At 58.2% G+C, this 21,959-nt stretch overlaps 2 protein-coding genes across 8 annotated transcripts in view; both read left to right on the top strand.

Annotated features, from left to right (window-relative positions):
- Positions 1-6,051, top strand: part of RAD54L2 (RAD54 like 2) — a 94,372-nt gene extending 88,321 nt beyond the window's left edge. Inside the window, exon 22 of the mRNA XM_011364748.2 lies at positions 297-6,051. Within this exon, the coding sequence (XP_011363050.1) occupies positions 297-1,291 (995 nt within the window). The 3' untranslated portion in view covers positions 1,292-6,051. The remainder of the gene's footprint in view (positions 1-296) is intronic.
- Positions 6,052-8,361: 2,310 nt separating this feature from the next.
- Positions 8,362-21,959, top strand: part of TEX264 (testis expressed 264) — a 27,383-nt gene continuing 13,785 nt past the window's right edge. Inside the window, exons 1-5 of one of the 7 annotated variants that reach the window (XM_011364671.2) lie at positions 8,362-8,481; positions 9,443-9,510; positions 11,495-11,667; positions 11,763-12,053; positions 19,635-19,856. In XM_011364671.2, the coding sequence (XP_011362973.1) occupies positions 11,796-12,053; positions 19,635-19,856 (480 nt within the window). In that variant the 5' untranslated portion in view covers positions 8,362-8,481; positions 9,443-9,510; positions 11,495-11,667; positions 11,763-11,795. Of the gene's footprint in view, positions 8,482-8,907; positions 9,197-9,257; positions 9,277-9,442; positions 9,511-9,547; positions 9,732-11,494; positions 11,668-11,762; positions 12,054-19,634; positions 19,857-21,959 lie in introns of those variants that run through there. The other 6 variants (XM_011364672.2, XM_011364668.2, XM_011364669.2 and 3 more) reach the window with 6 other exon arrangements.

Genomic DNA, 21,959 nt, shown 5'->3' with positions numbered 1-21,959 from the left:
TGATCGCTTAACGTTTCACCTCCATGATCCCATAGGCTTCACCTGGGCGGAGTTTTACAGATTGGGGACCTGGGGTGAAGGGAAATTACCCGTTTTGTCGCGGGTAGACTTGTTTCCTAGCTCAAAGGCTTTCTTTCTTTGGGACTGGGCAAAGTTGACTGGGCGATGTTGTTTGGATATCAAACTGTTTGAATTTTGGGGACCACAGGACGGGATTTATTTTCATGGCAGTTTTTCCTACATCCTCCACGTCTCCCTGCCATTCTGGTTCTCAGTTACCTGTATTTTGTACCCAGGTTCCCAGGGGCCTTCTCTCGAGTCCACAAGCAACGGCAGACACAGTGCCTCATCACCCAAAGCCGCCGACCCTGAGGGGCTGGCCAGGCCCGTCTCTCCAGACAGCCCGGAGGTCCTCAGCGAGCTCCAGCAGTACGCGGACGTGGCTGCGGCCCGGGGGTCCCGTCAGAGCTCCCCGAGCGCCAGTGCCGCCCTGCCTGGCCCCCCGGCCCAACTCGTGGACAGTGCTGCTGTGCCTGGGACAGCCCTGGGGACTGAGCCTCGACATGGGGGCCATTGCCTCAATAGTTCCCTCTTGGTGACCGGCCAGCCCTGTGGTGACAGGCACCCAGTGTTGGACTTAAGGGGCCACAAGCGAAAGTTGGTCACACCACCTGCTGCGCAGGAGTCAGCCCGCCGGCGGTCCAGGAAGGGCCATGTGCCAGCGCCCGTGCAGCCGTACGAACACGGGTATCCAGTGTCCGGCGGGTTTGCCACGCCTCCCGTCTCCTTAAACCATAACCTCACCGCCCCCTTCACCTCGCAGGCCGGGGAGAGCTCCCTTTTCATGGGCAGTTCCCCCTCCTACTACCAGCTGTCCAATTTGCTGGCAGACGCCCGCCTGGTGTTCCCAGTGACTACTGACCCCCTGGGGCCCACAGGCCCCGTCAGTTCTTCTTCCACGGCTACCTCAGTCACTGCCAGCAGCCCCTCCTTCATGCTCAACCCCTCTGTCCCAGGGATCCTGCCCAGCTACCCACTCCCGTTCTCACAGCCACTCCTGTCCGAGCCGAGGATGTTCGCGCCTTTTCCTTCCCCCGTCTTGCCCAGCAGCCTCTCGCGGGGCATGTCTGTCTACCCAGGCTACATGTCCGCACACACAGGCTACCCAGCTGGCGGCCTTCTCCGGTCCCAGGTGCCTCCGTTCGACTCTCATGAGGTTGCCGAGGTGGGGTTCAGCTCCAATGATGATGAGGATAAGGATGACGACGTGATAGAGGTCACTGGGAAATAGCTGAGGAGCCCCTCTCCACCTCACTCGGGGCCCCCAGCAGGTTGCCCGCCAAGCTGGAAGGCAGCGATCTGGGATTTCTAAGAGGGCGCTAGGCAGGAGGGAAAGAGGAGAGGACAGAGAAGGGTGGTTTACCATAGCCGTAGGGCTCTGACAATTTGACGGAAGAGGCAACAAAAAATCCAGCAGAGCAGCAATAGCGGGAAATCAGGGACCCAAACCAGGAACGGAGGGCAGGGCCGCCTGCCTCCTCCTGCCTGCCTTGCGTGTGCTGTCTGCTCGCTTGCTCGCCCACCTGAGTGTGGAAGCTCACATCCCATTTCTGTCTTTGGGAACATTCTCTCCCAAGAGAGCTGCCTTACTGGGCGACTTAGCTGGGCCTGGAGAGGGGAGGGGAGGGAGGGTGGGAGGAAGAGGAACGGAGGGGGGCCAGGGAGAGCAGACTGAGATTCCATGTGGAGCGGAGTCTTTAGGGGGCGGGGAAGAAGCAGACCAGGTGTGTGTGTCTGTGCGTGCGCGTGTGTCTGTGTATGTACGTACATGTGTGTAACAGGTGAAGGTGGGAGGGAAGGGAGGGAGGGAGGGGCAGACCAAGGGGGAAACTAAGAAATAAGTTTATCTTTTTAAAAATGGAAATCAGAGCGCAGTGGTTCATGAGCATTAGCGTGAGCATCAGGCGAGCCGGGAGAAGAGCCGTGGGGACCACAGGTTTCCTCCCAGCTGGGTGAGGAGAAGGCCCAGGCCACCCAAGTCCCTGGCTTTCAGAGCCACGGTTGTCAGAATTGGGGAGAAATTAGGAGAGAAAATGGGCATTAGCAACCTGTCTCTTTCCCCAGGGGCTGTCTCTAAGCGGCCTCCCTTTCCGGGGTGTGAGATTGTGCGTGTGCAGGAGGCTGGGTGGAGAAGCACTGCGCGGCGTGAGTGACAGGTCATGGATTCGTGGCCAGAAGAGACGTGCTTCACGAGGATGGCGCTGAGCCCCCGCCGCCTGTCCTGGTGGCCTTTCTTGTCCTTCCTGTCCCCATTAGAGAGCTCCATGTTAATTTATTTCTTATGGGCAATTATTTATTATTTGGACTTTTCATGTGTCTTTTTTTTTTTTTTTTTTTCGGCACAGTGGGTGGGCAGGCTTAGGGGTCGGGAGGAGGGTAGGAGACGGGAAGGGCAATGTTAAGGTATCTCAGACCCCGTTGCTGCTGGCGAGCAAGTCCCAGGTGGGCGGTGACTTGACCAAGGAAGGAGAGCCAGGTGTGACCGAGGTTTGCACCAAACAACTACGTTTTCAGGAAATGGCCTTTCGGGAAGATCAGGGACTCCTGTGGCTGAGAGTTAGTGGAGGGGGAGACTCGTCCACAGATTTTGAAACTTGGGATCATGGAGTTTGCTATTGGGAAGTAAGTGACCCCAAATTTGGAGCCGTACGCCCCTCTGATGACCTTCAAGGCCAGTTCTCTGTGCTGAGTCGTGAAGCTGAGTATAAGTGGCTTCTGGGTTGAGGGAACAGACTATGGATTTCCAATTGGGAAGTGTCTTGCTTGCCCCGACCATCAGATGATCCGAGAGGCCTGGTGTCTGCTACCTCCATCCTCTTCGAAGGAGCGTGGAGGAGCTGTTCCTCTGTAGGAGCGTTAAGTCTGGCTTTTGTCTTAAAAGAACGCATCAGTCATTCTGAGTCTCTCTTGTTGCCAGTGCCAAGGGAGGGGGCAGCTAGTCTTTAAGCATAAACACTGGCCGTCTTCCTCTTGGCTTTTCCCCTTGGCTGCTGAGACTTTGCTACGCGTTTCTTCATGAAGAGCACACCTTGTCTGGCTCTAGAGCTTTACCGCCACCCCGTGGTTGGGCACCTGCCTCTCCCTGGCCCTGGAGGCAGCTGAATCAGGTCCCCCCTAGTAGTAGCTGCTCTTGCAACTCTTCCTACCAGCCCATTTCCATTGTTGGAGGGCCTTACACACTCTGGGGTATTGTCCCCAGAGAAGAGACAAAGAGATGGCTGATGGGTGTGTGTGTGTGTGTGTGTGTGTGTGTGTGTGTGTGTGTGTGTGCGTGTGCATGCAAGCATCCATGTGTGCGCTCTGTCCAGTTACACCAAGAGTGGCACTCGAGGCGCTTTTTTTTCTCTGTTTTCATAAGCACGCTATCAGACACGGAACTCTTCTACTCATAGAAGCCTTAGATTACAATTTAGCTATGCAAATTACTTTAATAATTTAAAAACAGTTCCAAACAGTGCTTTCTCCTTCAGCTGCATCCCCGGATGGATGGTGAAGGGACCCAGTCGGAGTGGGCTTTCCGGCTGAGGCCGGTAGGTGTAGGAGTGAGCTGGCCTGGATCTTCAGTTTGCAGAACGCACTCACTACCCGGGCTACAGCCGATGCCTCCTAGGCCCGGAGCACTGGGATCCCAGTGTTGGTTGGAGAAGGTGGGATGTTTCTGTGTTCACCTCTAGAAAATCACAGCAGCAGCCTCTGAGAATCCAGAAACTGTCCCAGCAGGGAATTGAAACCAGTCACTGGAGGGATGAGCTTTTGAAGGTACCAGGAAGTGAGTGTGTGTTCTGAGGGGCAGTGCATGCCTGCTCTCTACCCAATGCTTCAACTTGGGAGAGGCCATAGTTTTGGGAGGCCCACCTGGCTAGAGAAGGCTTTCGTTGATGTGTGCAGCTGACGTCGTGTAGGCGAGTGGGGCGGGATCGTGGGGAATTAGAGTGCTACCAGTTCCATGGTTTTTTTTTTTTGTTTTGTTTTCTTTCATTTTTAATGAACCTGAAAACATTTATCCGGCTTTTCTGCTGTCTGTGTGCACTGGTAGGCAAGTGTGCATGCGCACCAAACATGAGCGTGAGTGTGTGAGGGAAGCAGGAAACGTCTCAGCCTAAGAGCTACGTTTTGCAGTTTTTTTGATCAGAAACACTTGATGGTGGTTTCCACCTGCCGTCCAGGCCTGAGTGAGGGAAGGATGGTGATGTGAGGGAGGACAGAAGGTCAGGCGCAGGCATTTTCCCTCACTATTGTCTTCCATGGAATGTTTTCAAAGGCCTCTCCAGCCCTGTCCGGCTGGTTTAGCCTAAACCCTCGGCCTGAGGAACACAGTACAACTTAACAATTCAGGATTACCATTTGTAGTGATATTTGGTTTCCTTTTCTTATGTATCTTTGTGGATAAAAATTGGACTGAGATAAAGTAGCCACTTAAGAAAGTAAGTGAACCATGTTGGAACAGATGTCTCTTCAGATTGGATGTCTGCGAAGTCCTCACCCTCTCGAGTTGTGCTTCTTAAGCATCTGTCTCGTGCTCCTTGGAACGCTCTTCCCTAGGAATTAGTGTATGGAATCTCTATATACTTGCGATTCACAACTAAATATGAAATTTCCCACTCCAGGGCATGAAGCAAAGCCAGGGTAAAGTTGTGCTAATAGGTTGAAACACTCAACCAAACTTTAGCTGTCTGGGTGGGACTTGTCACTCCCAGAGTTGTGATAAGAGCAGGGCCCTCTGCTTCAGTCTGTGTGCACCTGGCATTGCTCTGGGACTGAGTCCTCATCCCATGCGGAAGGTCTTCTGGGGGCCTGACATTCCTTGTTCCTCCTGTTCCTGGCCATGACCCCTTCCTCCTGTTTCCCAGTTCCCTGTGATTCCTCAGAAGACCAGTCTCTCCCTTCTGAGCCATGGCCTCCTGTGTACCCAGCTAAGCGGCTCTTCTCCCACCGAAACCCCTGAGAGAGGAGCTCCTACCCCCAGGGGCCCCCTGGGAGACTTTCTGGCCCTCTGCTGACTCTCCCCAAGGCCTACGTGAATGCTGCACTCTCCATCCGTCACCCTGGGATGCCCTTCCCCTCCTGACGCTTCTCTTCGCCCTGTGTATTCCACTATCACCCCTTAATGTCTGTCTGTGCCACTAGTTTTGCCCTGGGCCTTTATGTATCTCCGAGTCTTACGATGAACTTCTGGAGCAGGCAGTGTCCAACTTCTTTGCTATTCAGGGACCTGAGTCTGCCCCTTCCTCTCTCGCAGGCCCATTCGACACAGTGATCTCGTGCGTTGGGGCGAAGTAGCCAGGCAGGCTGCAGAGTCTGGGGCAGAGGGCTGGGAGAGATTTGGGTACTCCCTGTTACCACTACTGGGGTGATAGAAGAGAGGGGACCTCATACTGTGACCCGATCCAGGACCCTCCCCTGGAAGAGAGCTCAGCCCAGATGTGTGTGTGTGTGTGTGTGCACGTGCACACGCAAGCTCGTGCACATGGGTGTAAACTGACTTATCTGGTTGTGTTACTCAGGGTGGGCTGGGGACTCACCGGAAGGATCCCCTTAGCCTGCCCAAGACCGGTTTTTCCCTGTACCCTCTCCAGCGGGGTCAGGGGACAAGGGTCCGGGGGGTTGAGGGGGCTGCAGTGGATAACCACTAAGGCCATGTTGCTGCCGGGAAGAGTGGGGGGAGATGAGGTGGCCCCAGGGACCTGGCATCTGGCTTTGGTTTTCCGTCTTCTTTCCTCAGGACGCCCCCTGAGGCCTGGGACCTGCGCCTGGCTTTGAGCAGCACCTGCGGCCGGTGCTCCAGCCGCTGGTGTGGTCATGGGCTTCCCTCTCGGCGGGGCAGGTGCTCCTGCCCCAGAGACTGGGCAACTGGCTGTTTCTATGACGTATTTATTTTTACTTGTGTTTCATGTCACTTTTTTAAAGAAGCAAACAGAACAATTGTAAGTCAGTATAACTGCCTATCAGTTTTCTTTATTTCTCTTTTTGTAAAATAAAATTTAAACTCAAGAAGGCAGTGTTGTTTGATCAAGGGATTGTCTGACAGCTGTTCGACTGGATGGTAGTGAAAGGGATACAACTTGGAGCACAGTGGGTGCCGGGCCGGCACCTGTGGGGTCGGGGGAGGGCAGGTGGGAGCAGACACCAGACTGCTGGCAGGCTCTTGGTTGCAGTGGGATTCGCCGGCCTCTTCCTGTCGTGGCTCACCTGAAGAGGACTGCCTTTCCAGGCTCTAGAGGAAATGTGAAGCTGACTCAGGGTGGCTTGAGGTTAACTGGTCCTCGGTTATGGCACATCCTGCAGGGGCAGCCCTAACGAGGTTGTGAGTGTCTGGGGATCCGGCGCAGCATCAGTGCCTTCAGAAAGTGGGAGGTGGCTAGTGGCAGGGTTTGCAGAGTCTCACACACTAACCACTGCCTCGGAACTAACCCGGGCTTTGGAACAGGAGGAGGTAGGGGAAGGGGGAGACAGTCCACTCTGGTTCTCCAAGTTTGGACCTTTAAGGGGAGGAGCCCTGGGGGAACATTCTCTGGGAATTTATTAAGGGAGAATTAAAGAGCTTCTGTGGGGATTCCTTGGACAGGGGAAAGCAGGAGGAGACAAAGGCCAAATCTGGGCTCCTGAGAGGAGAATGTGCTATTGGGACACAGAACTGGGAGTGGAGCGGTGTGTGGGGCAGGTAGCAAGTTGAGCCTCTCAGTTCCGAGTTACCTGCGAGAAGAGAAAAGAGCTTTGTTTGCTGCCGCCTGGTGGCCAGCGAAGGCCTTGCAGGGGTCCTACCAAGGGCCTCTGTTGGGAGCAGCCTGAGATTCTGAAGCCAGGGAGGCAGAGAGAGGGCTTGCAGTGCTGGTCACAGGCAGACTCTTTTCACGACTCCTAAGGCACACCATGAATTCTGATGTGGGGCCCTGGAGTTCCCCAGCTAGGCTAAAGAAAGTAAGCAGAGAGGACAAGATGAAGAAAGAACGGCTCCGGATAATGGTTTCTTGAGAGAAGTTCCTCAGCTTCTGAGAAGCAGAACCGACTGTGCAAATCCCTCAGCCAGTGCGCTGGTCCTTCTTCGTGTCACAGAAAATGCTTCCAAGCGTATTGCCCACTTGCTTGGGGCACCTAAAGTGTTTCATCATGATCATAAGCAAAACAAGACTGCCGCAACCCTGCCAGCCTAGCCCGCAGTGCCTGTGGGCTGCCCCTTCGGCCAGTTTGCCCAAAGGGCCGGGACAGGCTTGCCCCTGGGGATGAGGTTCAGTCTTCCCAGCCTGATGAAGGAACAATGTGAAACAAAGGGAAAGGAAGCCAGGATTACAAGTGTCTCTGTGCCCAGCCTGCCCTTTGCTAGTGCGGCAGTGGGCTCCACGGTACCACCGCACTCTCGAGCATCAGTCACCCGTGTCAGGAGCAGCGAGGTAACTCTTGGCCCAGCCTGTCTTGTAGCCAAGCTTAGGAGCCTAGTCGTCCTCTCCACAACCCCCTCCACTGCAAGACTGGGCCTCTCAGGAGGGCAAGGTTTTTCTTTGGGGCCCTAGAAGAATGCTTTGTCGTTTGTAGGTCCTCAGAAATAGGAGCTGAAGATTGAACTTGTCTTCAAAGAGCTGACACTTGACCTGGCAGTTACCCAGTACACACTAAACTAGAAGGGCTGACCCGCCACATCCAGGGCGGAGCCTGGGGCGGAGGCGTTCCGCTGGTAAGCAGAGCTCCAGGAGGATGGGCCTTTGTTTCGTTCATTCAGTACCCTTAGCCCCTAGAACTGCCCTGGCAGGGAGTGGTACTCAATCCACGTGGAACGGATGACAGCTCCTCCCTGTGCTCCGGTTAGGGAGTGAGGTGGGGTGGAATGTTGGAGGCAGGAAGCTGATATTTATGCTGTCCAGAGCTTGGATCCACCAGCTTCTTCTCTGAGTCCAGAATGGACTTCAGTTCCTCAGTTGTAAAACGAGAGCAAGTGGCCCTGCCTTGCTCGGTTCCCAGGTCTGTCGCGAAGCCTCAGTGGGAGAAACTGGCAGGACCACAGACGGTACAAATGCCGGAGGCTGATACTGCTGGGCCGCAGTCCCCAAACCTCTTCAAACGCTCCTCTCTGGTGCCGGCTTCCTGGACCCCAGACTGGCTCTACTGCGGGCCCCCCGGCGGATTTCTCCCGATGCCAAGAAGTTCTTCGCTCAGGCTCCCGCGGCAACCAGGTAGTTTGTGAGAGGCAGAAAGGTGCCCAGTGGACTCCGCCCCTGACAGCTCCGGGAGATATGCGCACGCTCGTTGTCATGGAAACGGGGCGGGGCAGGCCTCCGCCCTTCGGGTCCCGCGCGCACGCGCCCACGGCCACGGCCACGTCCCGCCGCGAGGGGGCGGAGCGAGCGGGCGCGGCGGGCGCGCGCAGGCTCCGCGACCGAGCCCGGAGCCGCCTGCGCGCAACGGCGTCCGCTGCGGGTGGCGGCTGAGGTGAGGGCCGGGCGGGAGGAGAAGCGTTCCCGCCGGGGCAGCTTCCTGCGCGCCCGGGGCCTGGGACCTCTGCCGGCCTGGGCGCGGCTTCAGGGCCTCCCGCGTCCCCTACGTAACCCCCGCGGGTCAGGCCGCTCTTTGCATCTCGACTGGCCCACAGCTGGCCGGGGCCGGGTCCTGGGGCCTGACCGCGACCTTGGACCAGCCGTGCCGCCCCCTGCCGCGGACGCGGAGCACGGCCCGAGGCAATGGAGCTGGAGGGGTAGGGAGAGGGGACGGAGGCTGGAGCCTCACTTTAACTCCGCCCTCGCCTCCGAGGCCACGCCTCGCCGCTTCGGCTGCAAACTTTAGCCTCCCTGAAGTTGTGGAGGTGTCTGGGGCCCCAATGAGGTCGTGGACAAAAAAGAGACTGGGTAAATAAGTAGGCGAGGCGCCGCCGGGCCGGGGATGGAAGCCGAGAGTGGGAGGCGGCGTTTCCTCCTCCCCGCGCAAGGCCCCTCGGAGTCCGGGTCCTCCCGCTCCCCGCCAGCGCCGAAGTTTGTCTGCAGCGGGGCCCTTGAAGGGCTGGCCCGCCACACGCGAGCGGCTCCAGGAAGCCCGCGCCGGACAGCCCGCCCTGACGCTCGCCCGTACCCGCCGGAGGCGACCACCCCGGGAGGCTGGAGAGGGGGCCCCGCCTGGCCGGGGTCGGCGGCAGTGGCAGTTTCAGGGTCGGGTGCGGTGGCTGGAGCCCTTTTGGAAGAGGGGCTGCTCTCCACGAGCAGGGACTTGAGCAGGGAGTGAGGAGTTGACTTGGTGAGGCCGTTCGGCTTGTGATTTCCCTAAGGCGACTGAGGACGTGGTGCGGGTGCAACCTTAGGGGAAGGCGGAGTTCTCGTCGCGGCCCTGGAGGGCTTTCCCAGAAAAGGGAGCGGTCAGGGCATGGTGCCCGGCTCAGCGGTTCTTTTCTCTCTGCCCCCAGCACTGGAGCACTTCGTCCCTGCCTCACTGGATGCCATGAGTTGTCAAAAGTGAGCCTGGCCTTTTCAGGTGAGCTCCCCCAGCCTTTCTCCTCCTCTTTCTCTTGAGTTTGGGGAAATTCACATTGCCCCGCCTCCTTCCTGTGCCGACCAAAGCGCTGGGATCCCCCAGAGTCATAGTCTCCCTTTTCTGAGAAGTTGAGGAAGAGAAAGGCGAGGCTGAGTTCTTTTGAGGCCACTGAGAGTGTGCAGCTGAGAGGGTACTGCAGAGTGAGGTCTGTCACTCCCAAGGTAGGTGAGAGACCTGGACACTGAGGGCTTCCAGTTGGGAGCCTTGGGTTCAGAGATGTCCACTATGAATTAAAGGCGTGGGCTTTCCTGGAAACCCTGTCACCAGCCCCAGGGAGGGGGCCTGGAGCCAGACTGCCTGGGTCCCTTTTGCCGGCATCTTGGTCCAGGTCTGTTTAGTACCTGTGTGACCTTGGGCAAGTCTCTTAACCTCTAAGTGCTGGTTTCCTAACCTGTGTCTATGTTGTTTTGAGGCTTAATGAAGTAGCCGTGTTTCACCATTTAGACAGTGCCTGGGGCATAGTGAGTACCCAGTGAAAGATTTATCATCATCATCCTTATCAAAGAAAACAGGAATGAAATTATCAGGAGATGAGCCGAGTAGGACAGGGAACGCGGCCGAAAAATACAGGGCAGCTGTGAGGCAGGAAGGCGAGTGGGTGAGAGGACCAGCACGAGGCACCCCAGTGGCATGGCACCGAGGTTTTCGAGGTTTGTTTTGCCTCTGTGCATTAAGTCCAAAGACAGTATTTCAGCGAGATTTTTGACACACATAACCCTCAGGGAACAAAATATTTCACAGAGCTAAGTTTTTCCATAGGGCCAAAGTGTGTTGACTTCTGTCTCCCAAAAGTTTTAAATTTTAAATGCTTGGGGTTGGGAATGTTCCTTCCTGGGTCACATACTCCCCTTCCTCTTTAAACAGTCTTTTCTGCGCTGGGATTTTCTCCGCCCCAGGCGACTCAGGTCCAGCCCTCTGCGGGAGAGGGTTAGGCCTCTGGCCCCAGGTTTTGTGGAGAGCTGGGCGGTCTGCCTTGAATGTCTCACACTCCAGCAGCCTCAGTGTGGTGTCCATGGCCTGCTCTTGCATAGCTTCTTGGCTTCTATTTTTTTTTCCTGAAGTAAATGTCTTTATTCCTTGGACTGTACAAATATGAGGAATGGGGAAAGGCCCATGGGGGAAGGGAGAATTGTCAGGTAAATGACATACACAAAAAGGTAAAAGGACCCCACACCCCACCTTGTCTGTCTGTGAACTGCCTAGTACAGGAGGTGGGTTGGGAAGATCAAAACCAAAAAGCTAAATGCTAAACACCTGGAGATGTAGGGGGGTGGGGGAAGGGAGGGAGATGGAGGGGAAGGGACGGAGCAGCAAATGGACCCCAGGCATGGCTCCCTCCCAGGCTAGCACCCCTCCCCTGCGGAATGAAATGCTCAGGCCAAGGGCAAGTGAGGGCTACTTCTGCCTGTGGTGTGTCCCCACATCTAGCAGCCTTTCCCTCTTCCTTGCCGTTTTTAATCTATGGGCTGGAAAAGTGGGATGAAGCTTGTTAGCAGTGGTGGCTCCAGTCTGGGAAGCATAGTGCTGGATTTTGCTCCTGTTTCGATCTGGTCTCTTCTGGTGCTGGACGGGTGAGCTTGCTGGACGGCCAGATTCCATGGGCCAGATGTGCTCAGCACAGGAGAGTTTCCTATGAAACTCTCTTCCTGCGGCGCATTGTCCCCCCTGGGCTTGTTCCTCGTGGTTTCCCCGTTTGTTAATAAGTGTTCAGACCCTGGTGCTCGCCCGTCCTCCCTCTGGCAGTGGTCCATTAGGCTTGGGGGTGGGGGTGGGAGGACTGGGTAGGCAGTGAGACTCAGCCGTGGGGAGGAAGAGATAGTGTGGGGGGAAGGCAGACTGGCCGACATCTGGCCCATCTTGGGAAGCTGGTCAGAGCTGGCAGTTTGTCCCTGGCCGACTCACTCCTGTGCCTTCTATGACTCAGTTTCCCTAGGTGTGACCAAGGCTGCCAGCTGACAGGCAGAGCTGCTGTAGAGCCTCAGTATTGTGGTTAAGAAATAAGGAGGCTTGTGGCTTCAGTCATCCTTTGTAGCTCCCTTCTAGGTCACTGTGTGTGTAAACACCTCTGGCCACTCCTTCTGGGTCAGAGCACCCAAGGCAGGGTGAGGTTGGGCCAGAACTGGCTGGCGGGCAGGTGGGCACGTTGATCAGAGCAGGCTACCAGCCTCCTCTCCCTTCTGTCTCCTTTGCAGCTGCCTTGGGGCGCGGCGTGGGGACACAGAGCCATGTCGGACCTGCTACTACTGGGCCTCATTGGGGGCCTCACTCTGCTACTGCTGCTGACTCTGTTGGCCTTCGCTGGGTACTCGGGACTGCTGGCTGGGGTGGCAGTGAGTGCTGGCTCGCCCCCCATTCGCAATGTCACTGTGGCCTACAAGTTCCACACGGGGCCCTACAACGAGACAGGGCGGCTCTTCACCGAGAGCTGCAGTGTGTGCCCCAGGCTCCGCTCCATCGCCGTCTACTACGACAGCCCGCACGTGGTAAGGAGCCTTCCGGGCCTTGGCTGGACTTCTGCCCCATGGACGGACGTGGGGCAGGGCTTGTTGAGGGAGGGGCGTTTTGGTTTCTAAGGAAGGGGTGAGAAAATCTTTGAACTGGCCCTGCAAACCACATTTCCTCTGAGCTTGAAGCTCTCTCCAGATTTGGCCTGGATTCTGGTCCCTTCTGGGAGCATGTGCTGGTTTTCTGCTTGCCCAGGTCTGGGTCCTCTGGTTCATGGCTGCCCGTGGCCTTCTGAGTGGGAAGGGACCGTACCACTACGAGTCCTTAGCCTCTGCCGGGGCTTTGATCCCCTGCCTCCTCCTCTTGCCGTCCCTCGCTTTTCCATGCCCCTTTGAGAGCAGCGCTCTAAGGCCAGGCCTTTCGGATCCTGCCCTCTCTTTGGGGTCGTATGGTATTTTTTCCGTGCCTTCCCTCTTTCAGCTCTCGTGCTGTGGCTGCAGGTTCTCAAGGGCTGAGGGTGTAGGCCCTGGGCCTGGGGCTTGGAATCTCACCTTTCCAGCCATTCCGGTGGCCCCTGGCCCAGGGATATGGCGTTACTTTGGATGTCAGGCCGCCTGGTTTGGAGAGGGCCTTGGAGGTCAGGTGGAGCCAGGTGAGCTGCCCAGAATGTCTAAGATGCTGGGGTTGGAGACTAACCCGGCATCATTGGCACCCTGTGGGCGTCTGCCTGTACCTACAGCCTGGAGTGAGTCAGGGCTCACCAATGTGGCCTCCTGCCATGCCATGGGCGGTGCTGCCCACAGCTGTATGAGCTGGCAGCTCTGCCAGAGGTTCTTCAGCCTCCAGCTCCGAGCCTTGGCACATGAGGCCTTCGGAATCCCCAGCTCTGGTTTCCTCGCCTGGAGAGTTCATGTGGGCCAGGCCTACAGCCTACCCATCGTCTCCTGACCAGGCCTCACTGGGGCGCTCCGTCGAAACAAGGGTGTGCTGACTCCCTCCCTGTGCCAGGTTCTGCACTCTGAAGAAGAACAGGAGTGGCCCCGCTAATCAGCCCCACACTAGTGAATCTCCAGCAGGGCACCGTGTTCAGTGCTCACAGACCTTTGAGCTCAGAGGGGAGGTAGATGCCAGCTGGGCCTTCTCCCACGCGTAGAAGTTTGCTCTGCTGGGAAGGGCCTCCTGGCTAAGGGAACTGCAACTGGAAAGGCTTGCAGACATAGGATGACAGAGAAAGTGTGGCCAGTGGACATATGGCGAGTGGAGAAAGAGGTAGAAGAGGCCAGGCTTGGGAGGTACAGCAGGTTGGGAGGAAAGGCGTGACACAATCTGCCACCTGCGACTTGGGAAGCTAACTGGATGGCAGGTGGAGGAGGGCAGGAGATGAGGCAGGGAGGTCACTGAGAATATTGGACTGGGCCCTGGTGAGAGGTTAAATAGCCTGGACAAGGGATGAATAGACACTGAGGTTTTGAGGTCACATGACTGGGAGATGGCACCGAGTGGGAGTCCAGAGCACTGGGGCCCAAAGGAGAAGGGGCAGGCACTGGCCTGTGGGACCCAGGTGCCACCGCTACCCCTGCAGGGGTCTGTTATGTAAGTCCCAGCCCCTCCTTCCACATCTGGCCCAGTCAGAGCCTTTTACAAGGCCTCGGTGGGAGGGAGGGGAGTGCTTGCCGCTGTTCCTTTCCTCTTCCAGAAGCCGCACGTTGCCTCTGGGGTTAGAGGTGCTAGTTCCAGGTTGGGAGAGGGCCAAGGCAGCGGGATACCTTGGGGTCAGTGCCGGAGGCTGGTCCAGGGAAAGCGAGCTAGAAGAACCCCGGCACGTGGCTCTCTCCACATATCCTCCTGGCCCAGCCACTGCCTCCAGGCAGCCCACCATACAGCCCTCCTGGAGGTGTGGTAGACCCGAATGGGTGGGCCTTGGGTATCTAGGGTTGGCTGGGTACAGCCTGAGTTGGTTGCCAGCCTGGGGACCACGGCCTGAGAGTACAGCCTCGAGGCTGGCATTCTGGGGTTCTGACTCTATCTCTTCGTTGTCCTGGACTGTGATCTCAGGCATGTCACATCACCCCTCTGAGCCTCCATTTCCTCCTCTGCAGAGTAGTGTTAAAACACCTGCTTCGTAGGTAGGCTGGTTAAATTCAGTGACATACGCGAGGCATCCACCCCAGCCCCTGGCCCTCAGCAGATGTTTAACCGTGACAAAAAAGGGTGGAAAGGACACGCCTGCTTGTTAAGTGTGCCGAGGGGGTAGGCCCCAGGCCCGTGGCCCGACCGTGGACATCTGGCCAGCACAGAGGAATGTATAGGTCACAGTGGCCCTTCTGATCCTGTCCCTCCCAGCCCCAGGTCTCTCTAGAAGACACCTGAGTTCCATTCAGAGCTGTGTCACATCCTGACACTTGGATGTGTCAGGGATGTTTCGTCCCCACCTGCTCTGGAAGCTGGGCAGTGTATTCTCTGCCTGACAGAGACCCTAGAAGGTTCAGGGAGTCGGGGACCCCAGGGGCTCGTGGCTGAGCTGAGGCCTCTGGTCCACACTGCTGATCTCATAGAGGAGACTTCTGATCACGTGGCAGGGACCAAGGTGCTTATCTCACAGTTCACTTGTGCTTTTTTGTTTTCATCCAACAAATGTTTGAGCAACTGATCAGTGCCACTCTGTGTTGGGCACTGGGCACTATGGGACCAAGAGGCCCAGCCCTCAGGATGCCTCCAAGTGGGGGTGTCAGGGGAGCCTGGAGGAGAGGCCCCATCTGGTCCTAGGGAAGGCTGAGAACCTAAACTTTGTGCTCCATAGGCTGCTGCCCCGGCAGTGGCCAGAACGGGGCCTTGCATATTTGGGTTCACAGAAGGGAGGGATAGGCTGTCGGCCGAGCCGTCGAGTGTCCTGTCCCCACTTTCTTGCTCCCCAGCTCAGCACAGTGGGAGCCAGAACCTGCTTCTCTGTGAGCTGGGGAGGAAGTGAGGCTATTTCAGGCTCTGTGAGGGGGCCAGTGAGTGACCAGGTGAGAGGTAGCTACCTGCCGTGGGTGCTGCTCACCCCCACGGGGTGTCGACTGACAGCTCCCTAGCCATGCCCCGTCCAGGCTTCAGCTCCTGGCCTCAGCTGGCCAGAGGGAGGCTGGTTCCTGAGAAAGTCCTGTCACCTGGTCTGGCTATGGGCCCAGTAAGTGACACAGGAAAGGGCACTACCAAGGCAAGATTATGGCGATTGCTGTGGACACTTTATATCGGATTCTGCTTAAGCATGTATATCCTAGAGCTAGGAGGGTAGGTGAGTGGGTAGGCAGGTTAGTGTGTGTATGCCAGTCAGCCCTGAATCCTGTGCAGAGTGCTGTATGGAAGCGGGCTGCAGGGTCTGGGCCAGTGGTTTTTGTGGGGCAGGAGAAAGGATTCTGCTCACTGTCCCTGAGAGCCTTGGTAGAGGTCGGGGAGGAAGGAGCGTGTGGCAGAAAGTGGACAGACCCTGACAGTGGCTCATAGGTGTTCCTCTCCTGCCCAGGGCCCAGCGTTCGTGGAGTGTGGCCATTTCCTCTTCTAAGTACTGAGGGAGTGGGCTGAGTTGCAGAGTCGGTCGCTGGTCTGTGTGCGTACTCTCTTCTCCCTCCTCTCCCCCCACCTCTGTCTGTCTTTCTGTCGTTCTCTGTCCTTCTCCCTCTCTTATCTCGTTCTGCCCTGTCCTTGTATAGCTGGAGAAGTGTCCTGAGCGCTCTGCCCTCAGCCCTGCTTCTGACGTGGGGGCTGAGGGTCTGTGCAGTGCCTTTAGCCCGGCCCCTCTGGGCACCTCGGGTGTAGGGTAGGGAAGGAGCTGGGCCTGTGGATGGGCCCTCGTGGCTGGGCCGCTGTCACTGTGCCGTGGGTCCGGCCTGTCTGCCAGCCTGGCCCTCCACTCCTGCCCCACCCCCAGCCCCGCTGCCTCCACTGCTGTGTTTAGGGCTTAGGCAACCTACCTGCCTGGCTGAGGCAAATGAGGTGGGGCGGCTGGTACAGTTCCTGGCCGAGGCCGAGGCAGGAGTGCTTGCCCCAGGCGTGGAGCGAGTGGGGGAGCTGGTGGTGCTTGGGTTTGGCTTTTGGTAGCTAGACCGCCATTGAAGCTCCTTTCTTCCCCTAGTCCACTGAGAGTCGCCTGGGGCCACCAAGTCTGCAGAGGCTTTAGACTGGCAAGAACCCTTAGGCCCATCAGCTTCACTGTGGGGGGATGGAGACCCTGCCCTCTTTGCAGGCACCAAGGTAACATAGAGCCTGGGAAAGGATGAGGGAGTAGGATTTTCCAGGATGGACCCCTCGAGAAGGTCAGTGGCAGTGTGGGCGGGGCCGATGTTTCCTAAGGGCCCAGGCCGTCCACACCCCAGGTCCTCTGTGACAATTTTCTTCAGACGGAGTCCATCCAGGCTGTTGCTTCGCAGCCGGTTAACTGCAGAAAGGCGAGCCCTCTCTGCCCAGCGGAGCTGCTTTGTGAGGGGAGGAGAGGTGAGGGGTGGGAGGAGACGACTTTGGACTTGTCCTTCTGGATTTGAATCAAGGCTTCACTGCTTACCAGCCTGTGTTCTCTAAGCGAGTCACTCGGTCTCTGAAAATCCTGCCTCGAGTTGTTTTCCTGGGGACTAAATAACAAGGATGAGGCCCAGTTCCCACCCCCCAGCAGACGCATCCACCTGTGCCTTAGAGGACAGCGGTGGAGCCGTGATTCAAACCTGGGCACAGCCCCACCTTCTGGGCCCCGTGCGACCTCAGCAGGCCATTCCCCTGGGGCGGGCCTGGGAGCCTAGCGATGCCTCCCCTGCTTCTAGAGCGGCCTTGCCTTAGGGCCTGTCTCACCAGCTCGGCTCTGGCCCCTGGCTCTGCTCTGGCCCCTGGCTTGGTGCAGGGCTGCCCCTTCTGCTATGGCCAGGGCAGGGGAGGGGCCAGGAAATGGCCTCATCTGTGGAATTGAGAGATGATGGGACAGGAACGGAGCGCCTGTGCCCCACACACCTTGAGGGCCTCAGGATCCCCTTCTCCTCAGTAGCTGCTCCCCTGCCCTGAGACAGGAGCTCCTCCTGTTTCAAGGTGAAGGGAGAGGAGGTTTGTGGGTGGTGCAGGGTCCGTGTGTGCGTGTGTGTACACATGTGCACCATCACTGAGACACCCCGAGAACCGTGCACACAGGATCCTGGGCCTTTCTGCCTAGAGGCCTGCAGTGGTGGGGAGAGATGAAGCCTTCGCTTGCCGTGCAGCTCCCTAGGCCGGCATTTGGGACCAGAGAAGAGGGGCTGCTGGGCAGGGAAGCAGTAGAAGGCTTTGAGGAGGAGGGTGGAGCAGAGTCCTAAAGGATAGGCAGGAGTTTCCCAGGCAGACGGGACTCTGGAGTAGGATGAAGAAGGACATTCATTCCAGGTTGAGGAAGTAGCTTAGGCAGAGGCAGGAAGCATGGGAGGATGGGCATGTTTGGGGAGCCGCAAATAGTTCCATGTGGGGGTGGGGGTGGGGTGGGGGAAGTGGAGGCTGGCAAGGCGGGCTGGGCCAGAGCCTGATTTGTCCCTCCCTCTGCCACGCAGACGCTCAGTGGGTACCTGCCCACTTGGGTTCTGGCCCCTGCTGGGGCTGGGGGTCACAGAAAAGGAGTGCCAGGTGAGTATGGGGACAAGTCAGGGCGGTGCTGTGTGGGCCGCTGAAGTTGACCTTGCATGCTGGGCTCAGGAGTTTCATCCTAGAGGCGAATCGAGAGCCATTGGGAGGGTCTAAGCAGGATTATCACAGGTGGTCTGGTGCCTTTTGGGGACTGAGGAGTATGTCGTGATGCCAAAGTGATCCCAGGGAAGACCGTGGTACCCATACCCAGGCAGGCCAGGGGTTGAGATTATGTGACCGTCCATCCATTTCTCCTATGTCGGATCTTTCCTTTGCTCAGCGTAGGTTGCCAGGGTCAGAGAGGGTGGGCTTTGCCGCAGGCACTGACCCGGCCAGAACCTCCGCCTCTCTGGCCTTCCTCTCGTCCTGGGGTGTGAGTGGGGCAGTTGCACCATCTAGAGACGAGAGGTGGAACTGCAGGCATCTCCAGCGCCTCTGCCTGGGCGGGCGGGAGGAGCGTCAGGCCAAGTGACTGCTGCAAGGTAGACTTGATGTAAGAGTTTATAGCAAAATATTGGTGTGGGCACGTGTGCCACCGAGTCACCCTGACAGGCTCCCCAGGAGGGTGTTTGAACCCAAACTATGGGCAGGGAGGAGCTGCATGTTCAGAGGTTTAAGTGGATGGGCGTTCTAGGCCAGGGGTCACTTGTTTGGTCTGTGTCATAGCTACTAATAACAGACAGCAGTTATGGAGCATTTGTCAAGTGCTGGAGAGGGCTAAGGCCTTATGCAAAGTATCTCATTCAACACAGCCGTTCTGTAAGTAGACCTCAAGGAGCAGGGCCACCAGGGAACCGAGGGACTTGTCCAGGTCACACGACTCAGGATTCACACCCAGGCAAGCCTCTCTCCAGAAGTCGTGGCCCCGACCACTGCCCCATATTTCCTGCCACTAAAGCCCTGAGCTACACTTAATTACATAAGATTCAAGAGGACCAGAGAGCTGGGGTGACTCTCGCGGATTGCACAGAGGTGGGAGCCTAGAGTCAGTGCCCACACCCCAGGGGGAGAGAGACTCCAAGGACGGGGCCATGTTGGCTGGAGCAGAAAGGCAGAGCGGGGCTGAGAAACCCCCAGGGGACTGCTGACAAGTCTTGGAAAAGGCCAGGTGGAGGGCAGAGGCGAGAACAGGTAAAAGTGACTTTACAGTGCTGGGCAGGTGTGCTGGGGGAGGGGCAGGTGGAGGTAGAGGGAGTTTAGGGGTCAGCAGACCCTAGGCACGGGGAGAAGGAGGCCTTCAGATGGCGGAGAACCTGGGATTGAGAGCACACGCTCTGTGGTGAGCGTCTAGATTCAGGAACAGATACGCCTGGGGCCCAGCCCAAGGGCTGGCACAGACTCAGGTGGCAGGAAGCGAGGCACACTGGGGCCCCTTGATGCCAGGCAGAGGAGTGAGGGCTGGGCCTTGCAGGCCTGGAACCAGGCCTGGGACGTGTTGGAGACTCACATAGGCACCCCACACAGCTGGGGTTTGTGGGAGCCAGGGGCGGGAGGGCAGCTGGGGAGGGGAGCAGAGTGCAGTGCAGGTACTGGGGGCCCAGAGAGTCTCGGAGGGGGACCAGCAGTCTCTGAGTTAACAGGAAGGGGCCGGGCCTGGGGTGTGGCTGGGCCTGGCGAGGAGGTCTGGCGGCCTGGGCGACGGTGGCTGGACCTGCCTGCACGAGTGGGGAAGAGGGTCTCACACAGTGTCATCCGCAATCCAGAGTTCAGTGCGATCTTGCTCCCGGACCAGCGCCTCCTGCAGCCTCTGCGCAGCCGTCCTGGGGGCTGGCGTTGTTGTTGGAAGAATGGATGAAAGGGTGGGTGGGCCCTGCGGCAGGATGCCACAGGCCGGGGCCACAGAGAGGGTCCAGCAGAAAAGTGGTCCTGTCCATCCTGATTTCTGGGGCACAGCCTGTTGGAACTGGTGGTTCTGCCAGGCCCAAACTGACACAGAACCCAAGAGGCAAGAGATCTGGGGCCCTCCTTCCTTTGCGTGACACTGACACCCCTGCTCTGCCTCCCAGGTCCCCCCGGAGAAGTGCCGCTGTGCGGTGGGCAGCATTCTGAGTGAAGGTGAGGAGTCGCCTTCCCCTGAGCTTATCCAGCTCTACCAGAAATTTGGCTTCAAGGTGTTCTCCTTCCCGGCACCAAGCCACGTGGTGACGGCCACCTTCCCCTACACCACCGCCCTGTCCATCTGGCTGGCTACCCGCCGTGTTCATCCTGCCCTGGACGCCTACATCAAGGTGAGACACAGGCCTGATGTGTGTGTTGGGGGGTGGGGCGCAGCCAGTACTTTGGGTGGGAGCCGGGGGGGACTGCCCAGGCTGGGAGGAAAAGGTGGTTTTGGGAGGGCAGCACCCTGGAGCCCTTGTAGCGCAGGTGTCTGTGGAGCTAGGTAGATGGGCAGAGGCTGCTGGCATCTCTTGCACATGACCGAGACCTTGTGGGCACCGGAGTGTCTGCCAGCAGCATGGGGGCTTGTTCAGAAACCCAGCCTGGTGAGTTCAGCTCTGGCTGGGACCAGAGACAGCCTTAGTGCTCAGCCCCCATTCCAGCCTTGAATGAACAGGCCCACCCTGACCCCATCCTGCTGGAGGCGCCCAAAGGCTGGCAGGGCCCAGGTGTCCACGTGTTGCCCCTGGTCCTGCCTCTGCATGGGCTTGTATACCTGCTTCCTGAGCCCAGGCCTGGGGCAGCGAAGACCGGCCTCGTCTCCTTCAGTTCCCAGTCCGGTCGCTGGCAACGCTGGCAGACTGGTCTGTCCGGAGGAAGCAGGAGAGGCCGCCAGCAGGGGATCTGATGGGGTCTCTGTCCACAGAGATGTTTTGCAATTTTCCCTGTTGCACATCCCTCTTTCTCTGAAACATTTTGTAAACTTGGGTGCTAGAGAAGTGACCCCAGTTTGGGCTTGGAAGTGATTGTCTATTCATCTGTTTAGCTTACGTTTAGTGGACGTCTGTGCTGGACGCGACGTGAGATGGTGTGTGAAATAGGCATTCACGGTGAGGTGCGGCGATGGGTATAGCCAAAGATGGGGTGCATGCTAGGAAAGAATGGGGCGAGGAAAGGCAGAGGACCAGCTAGGACAGAGTGGTCAGGGCCAGCCTCTCGGAGGAGTGACCGCTCAGGCCAAATCCCAGGGGTGAGAGGGTTCTGGGAAGAACAGAGCGAGAGCGCGGGTTTGATCGGAAGGCGGTAGGAAATCTCAGCAGGGACGGGACACGGTCTGAGCCTACGGGACGGGCTGTCCCAGCCCTGGGCAGGGAGGGGACAGTCACGGGTCATGGGGGCCGGGCAGGGTGCTCAGGGGGTTGTCACGCGTCCTCGTGTGAATGGCACACCTTGGGCTGGGGCAGTGGCTGCAGAGATGCAGACAGGGCCAGAGGTTTATCGTCTGTTTGCGGGGTAAAACTGAGGGACTTTGGTTGGGTCGAATGTTGGGGAGGGGAGGGAGGGGCAGGGGTCACAGCGGGTTCCGTCCCCTCTGGCCTGGGCAGGCGGGTGAGCCTGTAGTGGTGCTTGGCACTGAGCGGGAGAGCGAGGGAGGACCTGGTTTGGGCGGCAGCCAGCATTGCGGGCTGGTCGCTGGGGGGAGGCGTCCGAGACGGGGCGTGGAGTCTGGAGTTCAGAGAGGGTTGGGCTGGTGGATGGATATGTTTGGGGACAGGAGCATATTGACAGTATTTGCCCTAGGGACGCCCTGTGACAGCACAGGCTGTGCAGAGAGCATGGCCAGTGTGGCTGGGGTTAGGGAACAGGAGGTCAGCAGGAGTGTGAACTTGGTGGGGTCGTAGGAACCGGGCGGCTTTGTTCTCCAGAGCAGCTCGGGGAAGGGAGCCCAGCGGCTGCGATGGAAGTGGGAGCTCGCACGGGCCCCGGTTAGGTGTGAGGGCCCAGTGTCCGGGCTGGGAAATGAGCAAATGGGGCTGTGGCCTCGGTGGTCAAGGACAGGAAGAGAAGAGGGAGGGCCGCCGTCGGGCAGGGCGGGGGCACGGGGAGGACGGAGGCGCTTGGTCTCTGCGAGCTGGAGGAAGGCAGCCCGAAGGGTGCTGGGGAGGGTGTTTTACTGGGGCGAGGGGGGCTGGGGGCTGTGGACCAGCTGAGACGGGGGGGTGGGAGGGGGGCGCCAGCTGGGGGTGAGGGCAAGAGGGAAGACCTCAGTGCCCGAGGCCCATCGGCATGGCTCCTGGGGTGGGGGCTCACCCGGTCCCCCCGGGGAAGGCTGGCGCGTGGTGTCTCTGGTCTCATGTCTGTGCCATGCTCAGCGTCGGGCCAGACTGGAGGCGTACCCCCAGGAAGAGGCCTTCTGGGTTCCAGACCTCAGAACAGGATGCATGGCGTGTGGC

Source organism: Pteropus vampyrus, unplaced genomic scaffold (assembly GCF_000151845.1).
Source record: "Pteropus vampyrus isolate Shadow unplaced genomic scaffold, Pvam_2.0 Scaffold100, whole genome shotgun sequence".
Lineage (NCBI taxonomy): Eukaryota > Metazoa > Chordata > Mammalia > Chiroptera > Pteropodidae > Pteropus > Pteropus vampyrus.
This window is presented reverse-complemented; position numbering and strand designations above follow the sequence as displayed.